General features: G+C 34.6%; 2 protein-coding genes across 2 annotated transcripts; one reads left to right on the top strand and one right to left on the bottom strand.

Annotated features, from left to right (window-relative positions):
• Positions 1 to 1,193: 1,193 nt before the first annotated feature.
• Positions 1,194 to 2,467, bottom strand: LOC114746547 (transcription factor MYB82-like). The gene is made up of 3 exons (XM_028934765.1): positions 2,322 to 2,467; positions 2,015 to 2,144; positions 1,194 to 1,780 (listed from the first exon to the last, which is right to left on the bottom strand). Exons 1-3 carry the CDS (start codon positions 2,452 to 2,454, stop codon positions 1,348 to 1,350), a joined length of 696 nt encoding a protein of 231 aa, XP_028790598.1. The 5' UTR covers positions 2,455 to 2,467; the 3' UTR covers positions 1,194 to 1,347.
• Positions 2,468 to 9,678: 7,211 nt separating this feature from the next.
• Positions 9,679 to 11,115, top strand: LOC114746543 (auxin-responsive protein IAA5-like). The gene is made up of 4 exons (XM_028934761.1): positions 9,679 to 9,932; positions 10,049 to 10,269; positions 10,370 to 10,451; positions 10,988 to 11,115. Exons 1-4 carry the CDS (start codon positions 9,679 to 9,681, stop codon positions 11,037 to 11,039), a joined length of 609 nt encoding a protein of 202 aa, XP_028790594.1. The 3' UTR covers positions 11,040 to 11,115.
• The last annotated feature ends 1,314 nt before the right edge of the window (positions 11,116 to 12,429 follow it).

Genomic DNA, 12,429 nt, shown 5'->3' with positions numbered 1-12,429 from the left:
ATCTCCCAACAATCCTTCAATCACTTGAGAAACGAACGACAACTCATTCTTCGTTATATGTAAAGATATGTAGAGTAAAAGGACGGGACCCCACTAAGCTGGGAGTGCAGAAACTTTCCAATATAAAATGATCTCTGACGGTGGGAAATAAACGACATCTTTCCTTTTTTTTTTTACCAGAGTAAACGACATCATTATAAACCTCCTTCTACTGTGGTGAGGTTTATGACCAACCCAAGATATAGTTTTTTCAAAACACCGTTTATCTGACACTTCTTCCAATTTTATATATAAGATATAGTTTTTGGTGTAAGCATAATTAATTTTTATTTTACTTTTGCCCTTATTAAATTACAAATTATATTACTATATTAATTATCTCACAAACATCCCCTCTCTCTCTCTCTCCATAAATAAGGTTTATACATTTATTCCATTTATCCATTCAACTAACTTTTTTTATCTACATAATTGGATTATTTATTACTACCTCCTGTCCTAATTATAAAAGCTAGTTAACTAATTTGAAAAAAATTAAGAAAAGAAGTTAAGTTAGTTATTTATAATAAATAGGTGTTGCCTATCCTTGCTAATTAAGTGTGTTGGTTAGAATTATCATTGTTAGAAAGACTACCTTAAAAAAAAAATATAAATATGAGAAACAATATAGATTGAGGTCTTATATTTAGGATTAAAAATAAAAATAAAATAAAGTCTTATATTAAGAACAGAAAGCAATATATCTTATATAGACTCCGTCAATGAACAATAATAATGTAAATATATGTAGAATATTTTCTTAAAAAGATAAGACATGTTTTAGTTGAGGAGAAATTTTTAGGTACATTTTCTACACTCTCAAATGAGACGCGCTTAGTGAAGCATATAAAAAATGTACCTAAAAATTTGTTAAACTCATGTATTGTAAGTATATTCATTCTGTTTAGTACAAAACATTGAAAATAAGAGGTACAAATCGAAATTAAAATTAAAAAAAAATCTATTAAAAGATTATTTGGCATAAATGATTATTTATTATATGGGATTAAATAAACTCATATACGTAGAATTGGAGAATACTGTGGAAAGAGATAGTATTTCCCAACCCGACCTTTATAGGTTTACATAATCCATGTAACAAGTAATCATGCTAAATGTTTTTTAATAAATTTTTTCAATTACAATCATAATTCATATATCTCGTTTTCACTTTCAGTGCTAAACACATTGTTCTTCTTATCATACATAGATCATCTCTTGCCATGAAGTTACTTCTTCAGCGGGAAGCACTTTCGTCGTCTTCGTTTATGTTTCCTCTTCACCTGAAGTAACGTTAGGCTATTCGCACTATGGCATGAAGCATTCCGTGCGTGAACTGGACTCCCACCATCCATAGTCTACAGCTTCAGTTTCAAGCATGAGAATGGAATCCAAATTGGTCATGAAATGCTCATCGTCGAAACCAAATACCGCACTGTTCCCAGGCACAATCGGAAAATCTAGGTCACAGTAGAAGCTCTGCGTTTCGTCGACCCACGAGTGTGTGATGTTATTGTTCTCATCTTTCCTCGCATCCAGCAACCCTGTCTCTGCGTTGCTTGCGGGAATCGGAATGTCGGAGTTGCTGATTCGTGATTTCTTGCTGGTTTCTTGCTGATCCTTGCTTGAACCGATGGCTTTTCTTTTGCCTCGAGGGCATCTCTTGTCCAAACGGGTATTCCAGTAGTTCTTCACTTCATTATCGGTTCTGCCAGGAATTCTTCCAGCTATCAGTGACCATCTGCGTCAGATAGGAATTACAGAGTACAAGTCAATTTATTATATATAAATATTCTCATATTATTGGATTGCATGACACTGACAATTCAGTCAAAATGGTGTCACTTTATTGAATACTAGTTAGGTAAATAGGAACGTTGCAGATGCTGTATAACTCTTAAAAAATGTATGAAACAGTAAGATTGTGTGACAAATACTTGTTAAGTAAACATGGTTTTCGAGTAAGTAGACGCACCGGTTGCCAAGAAGCTTATGCAATCTGATGATAAGGTCTTCTTCTTCTTCAGACATTCCTCCGCGTTTAATGTCAGGTCTCAAATAGTTCTTCCATCTTAGCCTGCAACTCTTCCCTCCTCTCTTCAGACCTGCAGTTTCGGGGTGATATATGAGAAAGACCCTTCGTCTGTTAACAACAGATGGTGCGAATAGGTAGATGGTTGTGTTGGTAAAGATTTGTTTGAAGAACCTAACAATATTTGAAGTAACTAACACATGAGTGAGCATAGATTGGGACTGATCGTCAGAGGCGAAGGTGGACTTGCCTGATTTTTTGGAAACGGCTTCCCAGTTTCCTTCACCGTGAGCTTCAATGTAGGTTTTCAGAACCAAGTCTTCCTCTGGCTTCCATAGATTCTTCTTGGGCTGTGGCTTCAGTGCCAGTCCTTTGCTTTCCATTATGTGACTAATTTTCCGAAGCTGTGAGAAAGCAAGTGAGATTCTGAGCGGGAGTTATATAGGAATGAAGCTCATAATAATGTGCATATATACCGTCGTGCATGAATCATGAAGCGAAAAAGTTAACACAATGAGGGTCCCAGATTTTCTATCAACTTTAGCTTTTCTATAATCATCATATTTATGTAAAGTATATTTATTCAAAATACTCGCAGAAAAAGAAAGAAAATCCCAGTAATGGTGAATTTGAAGTGCATGTGAAACCAAGCTTTTTTTTTTCCCCTCTCCATATAACTGTAGAACCGTAGAGAGCGCCCAATATCCTTCTGGGGCCAGGAATGAGAAAGTGACAGTGATCAGAAATTCTATTTTTGTGACCTGGGAATGTCTGCCACTATAAGGCAGGGGCACAGTGGAATTATGCACCCTTTGCTTTTGCATGATTTAAGACTAAGCATAATGATTTAGGTACATTTTGATTGATTCAGCAGCGGCTCAAGTTTCCGACTTTATGACCCTTTTACCTTGATTACAAAAGAAAAATGCAATAAGATCAGTTCAGAATTAAGTGTAAGTAAAAAATTTAAAAATAATATTGAAATCACATAATTTGAAGAGATCCAATCTGATCATACCCCAAGTACATGGCCTATGCCTTATGATATCCTTTTGTTTTTTCTGATCGTGCAAAACCCATGTGACAATGGAAACAGCATATAACTTTGGTTATAAATATGTTATTTTGGCTGTCTAATTGGCTACTTACGATGGCATAAATAGAGAACTAATGCTGTCTCAACGCATACTGAACCAACCCTTCAATTATTAAATCTTTGGCATGTTACTGGTATCACACGTCAGTCCATCATCTTGTTTCTCTTTATGAGTGGAAATTGGTGAGTGGGGCAATCAGCAATTCACTGAGATTGAGGTGAACGTGATTGAGTTTATATCATTGGAACTGTGGGATCAGCTGTGAGTTGGCTGGCAATTTTGGTGATTTCTTTGCCTTATGATAATATATAGTTCCATCGTTTTCAGTAGTACTTGGATGAGTGTGGTAATAACATGACTCTATTCTTGTTATGAATTGACAGTGTCGCACTCGCTCCCCAGGCCTCTTCAAATCGTAGTCTTTATCTGATGAACCAATAATTTCTACCTTTTTGCCTTTCTGGTTCTCGGTCTTTGCAACTCCTTTGTGTAAGAAAACCAATTCCTATTTACAGCGCAAAGTGAAGGCCGGCAAATCAGTAAGAGCTTCTTTTGTATTATCATGCTTCTGGAAAATTCTCATTGTTTAACGCAAGGAACTAGTGTGAAGCAGAAATGTACGCTCAAGTTGAAGGGGACGAAAACTTATGTGATATCGTCCAATACTGCAATCATAATCATTATCTGGGTGTTGATAGTTAAACGATGGATTTTGAGCTTGAAAACTAGTCTTTTTTGAGTGTACCCGGTTCTGATGGACTTAAAAAGTGGTTTGCTTTGATATGCAATAAGAACATGCTTTTCTTTTTTTTGGGGTTTTTAGTGCTCAATTCATTCCATAAAATCATTTTCTAGACATATTGTATCAAGTTCCTAATCAAAAGGTGTTTCTTCTTAACTCACTACGGCAGCCAAAATGCTCTAGGCTAGCTACCGTTCAACTACCCTTCAAGTTTTCCCTCTCTGGAAAATTGCCACGTCAGATCAAACATTTTGAATTATTCTTCACTGGTAGTTGAAACTGTGATCCGTTTCCTTATTTTTACTGCACGTCCATTGTTATTCTCCGTAATCTATTGATATTGGCCTGCCCAGTCACTGTTTCAAGGCAAAGATTGATCCACCACCTTATGTCTCCCTCCGTATAGTTGAGGGGACGAAACTGACAAATCCCTTCGTTCCTCATTATTATTCAGCATATGTATTGCGTTGTCCTTTTTTCTGTTGGCATCTGTAGCTGATATAAGGTTTCTGGGTCCTCTGTTCTAAATCTGAAAGGGAAAGACAGAATTTGGATGACTTGAACTGGTTTAGATTTGCAAGATCATTTTTCTAAGTACTGCACTGTGATGAACGCTGGCTTTTAAAGAGTACTTTTCCAGTCACTTTTAAGCTGGCATGCATGCATGCATGTTTGGTGGGGGACCTAATAAGATTGAGATTCCCCCATTCGCTTTTCTCACTTTCAATTGCACACCTTTGAGCAGAATTACTGAATATTTGTTCACAATTGATTTGCACATAAAAATCTAGGGCGTTATAATATTCCATCTTTTGTTATTTCCCCCGCAAATTACATGAAACTTTACTCTGTAAAGTGAAAGTAGTCCCTTCTCCCCTCAATCATTCCACAATGGAGCCCCCACCCTCTGCATAAAAAGTGGTTTTGTATGTCCTTCTCCTTGGCTTCTTGCACCCCACTTTGAATCAGTATGTTTCAGTCTTAACAATTTTTTTTTGGTTCTTCATTCTTTGTTTTTACTATTGGAATGTTAGATGCCCAGCTTGTTACAGAAAGCCAAAAAGAAGTCTATTATTGAATTGAGTTGGTCTGGGGATATTGAACTCCAAAGGACGTGTGGATTTTTTAAAAAAAAAATTAAAAATTTGACATTGAATTTTTTTAAATTTGAGTAAATCACCCGTCATGTGTATGAATATATGACACGAGTTTAAGAAGTTGGTTCGAAATGATTTAAAATTTAAGATGTCATTGATATAACCATACAAGTTATATAAATTTAAAATTTAGGAAGCTTATCTGTGAAACTTCAAATGTTAAAGCATAATGAGTCTCTTCTGTCTCTTTGATATGTATTACTCCTCCGGTCCTTATTATAAGACCCAATTTGACTTTTTATTTGGTCCTAATTATAAGACCCAATCCATTTTGTTTCTTATATTTATGCATTTTTTTCCAAGATAATCCTTCTAATAATGATAGTTTTAGCCAATATACATAATTAGTAAGGATATTTTAAGAATGACAACACTTATTTATTATAAATAACCAACTTAACTTACTTCCTTAATCTCCTCAAATAAGTCAATTGGGTCTTATAATTAGGACCGGAGGAGTACTATCATAATTTTGAAGAGCCATAGATTTCGAAGTATTTAAAAATTTTATTCCTGAGAAGGACCTAATAAATTGCAATACATTGTAAATTTTGCCCACATTTCGGTCTGTTTGAAATCACATTCAAAAGCATTCATAAATACGTTTTATATAAGTCGAGACAAAACTCTTCTCACATACTTACCTCCTATTTCATAAAATCATGATTAAAAAATTATTTATAAGTCATTTCAAGTGGCTCTTAATAAAATTTTTAGCAAAGGCTTTTTCCAAATTTTCCATGTATATGTCTGCAAAAAACTCGTTGTGAAATATGCTTTGGGATGGATAGCGGCAATCATGAAGAAGATGGAGGCTATGAAGAATGGACCTCGTTTTGGGCCTTGGATCCATGCTTTGCTTCCAAGTTCCAACCCGCCTTCACTTTCGCTTCCCATCAGACATCTTTTTTTTAATTAAAAAAAACTTCAGTTTTTGTATGTGCATTTTGGTCGGATGTAACATCAAATTAATGAAAATACTTGACTTCATCCAATCATTTTCCTTTGTGAGCCGACCAAGCTTATGCACGGCCTTAAGGGAGAATGGTCTTAATCTTTCACTAAGCATCAATATCCTTTAAAATATCCGCTTTGTTCTTTTGCCCTTTTTGTTGGCCTACATTTTCTCTCTGGGCTGCTGTAACGATATTATTCCTATTCCGAGTCATTTCTGAGTGATATTGGTGATCCCAGGTTACCTATTCAATTCTATTCTTTAAAAATAAATTTGATTGATTTGTTGTCGACAAAAGTTATAATTTTTTTAATATTTTTATAACAAAACAAAAGTTATCCTTAAATTTTAATGTTGGCATTAAATCCTAGAACCAGATGGCATTTGATCTTGTCTTAGCATCTAAATGGCAGTGCGTGTTATGTTTGGATGAAATCTCAAACATGTCTGCATGCATATGTTTGATTGTATAAAATTAGAAAGGGAAAAAAATTTTTTAACCCAGCATACTTGATAGGATCAAGCTTATTTAATTTATGGAGTTAGTTGAACACTTAATGGGAAAAAAATTTAAAAAGAAAGGGGGGGTGTTGGGGTGAAAACTGAGAACCAGACTTAGAAAAAGAAGAACATATAGGGAAGTCACTTTGCATCTGCAACAATGAAAGATGGTTAAGGAAGGAATTGGGAATCAGAGGGGACCCACCAAGCAATCATCAATAAATAATGCCATCCAAAACGGGGCAAAACGAATAGAGTGGGTTGTTAAGCGTCCATGATTCGGCCCTCCTTTGACCTAAACTTCAACACAGGCAGCCAACACAACCCCAAACCACACACACACAAACTTTGATGGCGACTCGCCCTCCATTGCCGACCGCCCAAAAATCACAGTTATTAGGGTTTCAAAGACAGAGTGGTCCTGCCTCTGTGGGGTTGGACCATCGGGACACGTGGGCTTCCGCCCAAGTCTGTGTTAACTGCGACTCTCTGCTTGACGAAGAAGATGATGAAGTCGGCGTTGCAGGTGGGTGGCGAGCTTGTAGGGTTGGATTGGGGTTGGCGTCACGTGGAATCCGTGTGCCTTTACTCCCATCCTTTCCTTACCCTCTCACGCCAAGCTCTTTTTCAATTCTTGCTTTGTGGACGCCCGGCCTTGTGCAGCACATTGCATGCTGATCACGGTGATAAGTATTGAGTACTCATCTTAATTTAAACTAATAAGATCAATTTTCAATCATCAATTAAATATTTTATATATTTTAATTAATATTTTTTATTATGAAAGATATAGAATTCAAAGTAAAAATAACCGCATAACTGACCCCTTTTTTTAAAAAAAATAAATTTCTTGTTAAAAATTGCTATTAAAAATTTAGATTTTAGATTATCTAGATTGAGTTAAATTGATAAACATATGATGCTTATTGTCGTGATAAGCACCGAATGAGAACTACCTTCTTCTTTCCTCACCCTTCATCTATTTTTTTAAGGGAAAAAATTACTGCAAAATCTACAAAAATATAATTATTAAAAAATTTTAATGATAAGTGAGCAGCATAAATTTTATTATATTTTTTATCTTTGAATACTAGAACTAGAAAACTCAAAAAATCATTACTGAACACACCTTAATAAATGGACAATACATCTTTTTCTAAGATGCTGAATTCCAAAAGAAAGATTTGCTAAATAGCCAAAAGGTTCTCCATCAGAGGGATCATCAACCGTGGGATATAGTTGAACTATAACAATTCAAGAAATATCAGCATAATAAGTTTCAAAAACTTCATGTAAAGGAGATTGTTCAAACAACTAACTTGGACAATTACAGTCACTAATTATGAAAAACAATTTCATAGTGTCCAAATAGATGTCCACACCTCTACACCTCTAACTTTAAGAAGACTCTCGTATGGTTACAAAATTGCAAGTATTTTTAGCATTAAAGGACTTTAATTAATGCATCCGTAAGATCCCAGATCATATCCTTTAGCGTGTTTTTTTTCTTGCAGTAAAAAATGAGATACAGTATGCTACTATAGTTTCCTAAAATTCAAAGAAAATATCAATCAATCAATTATTAGATTAAAAACTGTGGAAGTTGAAGTGTGCAACACATAAACAAGATTCTTTTTTGACCTTGCAACACATAAATAAAATTCAAACAAACAGAACCCAGAAAACAAGAAAAATCACATAGGGAACATATGCTGTGTTACTTTATTGAATGTGTTGGACGTTTTCTTATGGTCACTTTAATTTCTGGGGGCAAAGTTTGGATAATGAATCTGCCTTTGTCGGTTTCTCTTGTCCGCCTTTGGTTCCTGCTCTGTCTTTGTGTCTGATTTTGACACAAACACGTGTACAAGATCCTCATTATTCTATTCCATTATTATTAATTACCTATTGTTGGTCAGATAGATATATATATAAATAATCTATCAAGGGCTTATATAATCTAGCATCAAAGTTCTCGCAGAATCCCCCGCACATTATAGTTTGATCTTAGTGCTCAGGGTTTCCTCCAAGAATCTAATCTAAAGGGCTTATATAAGTTGACCTTATATCCACAAATATCTAAAGCTGGATTTTGTAGCTTGCAAAGTTGTTGTAACGAATATATTTAATGAGTTTTGCGGATTTTTTTAAAAGTTTCTTATTAGGCAGTCACAAATCAATATCGATCAATATATAATAGATTTTAAATATATATTTTAAAAAATTCATGCGTGTATGCAAAGACCTATCTTAAATCTTATACGAACTCATCACGAGACTCGTTCTAATATTATATGTTTGAAATGACAATTGAGACAAAACGATGGCTTTCTACTTAACTTGCTATTTGAGCAATGGCTTTATATGCTTTGTTGCACTAATGAAGACAATTTTGTTCTCATTGTTTTCACTGTTGGATGAATAAAACTGTTTATTTTAGACAAAAAATGTTTCCACACCCCTCTTTCTTTTTTATAACCTTTTATTTTAAAAATTACGTTAATCTCAAATTACTCCCTCCCCTCCTAATTATAAGATAGAGTTTTAAAACCTACTTAATTCTCAGTATATGGCAAGAATATGGTAGTTATTTTTTTTTTCCAGTTAATTAGGTCTCAGGGACCAAGAGAGAATATTTTTTATTGTAATTATTAATTTCAACCGAGGGTAATATTACAAAGTAACCCATTCTTAGCTTTATTCTATGATCAGTAAAATGGGAAAGGTACTTACTACATAAAGTTTATAAAGGAAACAAATTACTCACTGATATATGAAGGTGTCCACTACTTGTGAAACAATTAATTGCCTACAGGGAAAACAAGAGAGTACCAGCAATTGCTTGTGATGGGGGGGTTGGATCACAGGATTTGTAACAATCAATATCTTTCATTCATATTTAATATTTTTGTTGATCTTTTGTTCAGTAAACAATGAAGCTTCATGCAGGCACTTCGGTCGGCTAAAAGCCCTACATCGACAATGACACTTCAACCTTCTGTTTCTCCGAACCCTCCCTCTCTCCCCTCTCTCTTCTTCTCTGTTAAATTTAAAAGCCTTCGTCTCTTAAATTCCTCACACTTGTTTCTTCTTTTGGTACTCTCTTAATTCAGCCATCTTCATTCCTTCTTTCTTTCTTTCTTTCTTCTTCTTGCATGGACCTTCAACTAGGCCTCTCTCTCTCCACCACCTTTGATTCCGATCATGATCTTTTCACTTCATTCTCAGTGTCTCATAAGAAACGCAGTTTCAGTGATCTCCTTCACCATGACTGTCTCAGAGACAGAGACGGCGACGGCGGCGGCGGCGACGTTTTGCTTCCCACTCTGCCTCTCCTTCCCTTAACACCTTCCCACCAAGCTGACCTTGACGACGAAGACCTCCGTAACAGCTGCTCCATCGTCACCAAGTACCTACCTTCTCTTCTGCGACTGGTTTAAGTTATACTGGTTGTTATTATATACGTAAAGAGACGTGTATATATATATTAAGAAAGTGTGCGCGTGTTTGTGAATTAATCTGCAGACATGATGGGGATGATGGTGGAGAATCTTCTGCAGCAGTCGGGTGGCCGCCATTGATGTCGCAGAGGAAGAAGGTTCGGGTTGAAGAAGATGGCATGGCGGAAATTCGTCAATACGTTAAAGTGAAGATGGAGGGAGAAGGAATTGGACGAAAGGTTGATCTTAGCCTGCATCAATCTTTTCAGAAACTGAAGGAAACCTTGATGGCCATGTTTGGAAAATGTAGGTGCCTGCTGTGTTTTTGTGTGATTAATGAAATTTGCAGGAGATGAGATATATAGAGATTTGACTACTGATTGGGAATTGACTGATGCAAAAACAGGTCATCAAAATTCAGAGTGCTATGAGTTAGCTTATCAGGACAAAGAAGGTGACTGGTTGCTGGCCGAGGATCTGCCATGGAAGTAAGTGCTTTTAATCTCATTGTTTACTTAGCTTTACAGATTGGTTTGAGTATATTATTCTCACAGGAACCACCTCATTTACTAAACACAGAAACACAAATTCAGTTATCTATGAATATGAAAAGGAAAAGCAATTAATTAGGCATGTATGTATTAGAGGGATTTGGCTTCTATATGGATGGTTTTAACTTTTAATGGTCCTACACACACACACTTTAATATTAGCTAGTGATGAACTAAATTTTTGCAGCAATCAAATGAAATAACTTTAGTTGTAAAAGTATACTTTATTTGAAATTTTGATTTTGGTTCTTGATTTTATTTAATTTTAAAATTAAAAATACATTCCATTGTGCATATTTTGCACGTAATCCGAAATGAGTTTGTCACGGAATGCCGTAGCTCCTCTTATATGTGTGTGTGCGCGCGCGCGCATGTGTGTATAATACTTTTCATGTTTTAATTGAAAGAAATAAACTAATTAGTGCTTTTTAGGCACCAAACTAATTAGTGTTAAAACGTGTGGTTATGTGCAGAGACTTCCTCCAGTGTGCTCAGCGCCTCACATTGCTCAAGAGAACAAGTTAATTTCAACAACCGCTAACCCTTCACATTTATTATATACTACCTCCGGTCCTAATTATAAGAGCTAGTTGATTAATTTAAGAAAATTAAGAAAATAAGTTGAGTTAGTTATTTATCCTGAATAGGTTTTGTCTTTCCTAAAATATTCTTACTAATCAAGTGTATTGGCTAGAACTACTATTATTAGAAGGACTACTTTAGAAAAAAAAAAAGTATAAATATGAGAAATAAAATGGATTAGAGTCTTATATTTAAGACCAAAATAAAAGTCAAATAAGATCTTATATTAAAGACTGGAGGTAGTGTATATATATACATATGCTAACTGTAATTAAATCCATAAATATGGAATTATCTTTAACTTTCTTTTGTAGACGAATGATATATTTAACTTCAATGCTATTCTTTATGTTTCTTTAATAAGCACATTTATCTTCTTTCAGGCTAGATTTGGGAACACTTAAAATAAGTTCTTTTATATTTTATGAGAACTAAGAAAACAAGAAAATTTCCCATTAAATTCATCATATGGAATCATCAGTAGAATATAAAATAAATCAATCAAAATTAAAATATGATGGAAGATAAGGGAATATGACAATAACAGTGAGATCCCAAAAGCGAGTTGGTAGCCGTCGCCGATGGCAATAAATAAAAACAAGAATAAACGGTATATATTAATTCAGATAGTGATAAGTCTAGGATTTTCAATGCACGGTGGTTAAGTTTGGTTCTAATTGTAAAATTTTAATTCATTTTGCCCCTCATACTTATTATTCATACCAAATTATCCCTTCTTTTTTTTTTTCCCCTAAAGCATAGGTATCTTCTTATTAGAGGTAATCTTATTCAATGCATTGTCAGACACTGAATGTGGGTACCTCTCCTAACGGGGATTCAAACCTTGATTCACCATATTGTGAGGAACTAACCCTCCACTAGATCCAACCCCCGTTGGTTACCACACTATCCCTATTAATTAATTACATATGTACTGGGTATGTATATTAATAGAGTTTGCATCAAGAAATAATTTTGAAGCTGATAATTTAAGAGGGTATTTTGAAAAATTAATACATATATTTGAAAAATAACTAATTTATTTAATTTTCTTATTGGTAAAAAAAATTTTAGCTAATTTTCTCAACCTATATGGGTCTAGATTCTTCCATCCTTTCACATAGCATGGTGCAACTTCATAGTCAGAGTCATTTGGCAATTGACATTCTGAAACTGAAAATGATACTTTTTATTAACTTAATCGATCTAATAACATACCAAATATTTCCCTTCTAAACGTAAGAATTAGATAACTAATTCAATAATATTAAAAATTAAAAAATTTGTTTTAATCATCAGTAAAAGAAATATGTGCGTTTAGGACACATCTCTT

This window comes from Neltuma alba, unplaced genomic scaffold, assembly GCF_004799145.2.
Source record: "Neltuma alba isolate B1F8T4 unplaced genomic scaffold, ASM479914v2 tig00005048_pilon, whole genome shotgun sequence".
Classification (NCBI taxonomy): Eukaryota; Viridiplantae; Streptophyta; class Magnoliopsida; order Fabales; family Fabaceae; genus Neltuma; species Neltuma alba.
The sequence above is the reverse complement of the archived record's forward strand: the minus strand, read 5'-3'. Positions and strand labels throughout refer to the sequence as shown.

What these genes read in the sequence shown, in the direction of transcription:
- LOC114746547 (XM_028934765.1), bottom strand. Translation starts at nt 2,454, where the DNA reads ATGGAAAGCAAAGGACTGGCACTGAAGCCACAGCCCAAGAAGAATCTA. An exon ending in AGCCGTTTCCAAAAAATCAG is followed by an intron (nt 2,145 to 2,321) that starts GCAAGTCCACCT and finishes CCGAAACTGCAG; the next exon opens with GTCTGAAGAGAGGAGGGAAG. An exon ending in CATAAGCTTCTTGGCAACCG is followed by an intron (nt 1,781 to 2,014) that starts GTGCGTCTACTT and finishes TATCTGACGCAG; the next exon opens with ATGGTCACTGATAGCTGGAA.
- LOC114746543 (XM_028934761.1), top strand. Translation starts at nt 9,679, where the DNA reads ATGGACCTTCAACTAGGCCTCTCTCTCTCCACCACCTTTGATTCCGAT. An exon ending in AGCTGCTCCATCGTCACCAA is followed by an intron (nt 9,933 to 10,048) that starts GTACCTACCTTC and finishes ATTAATCTGCAG; the next exon opens with ACATGATGGGGATGATGGTG. An exon ending in GCCGAGGATCTGCCATGGAA is followed by an intron (nt 10,452 to 10,987) that starts GTAAGTGCTTTT and finishes GGTTATGTGCAG; the next exon opens with AGACTTCCTCCAGTGTGCTC.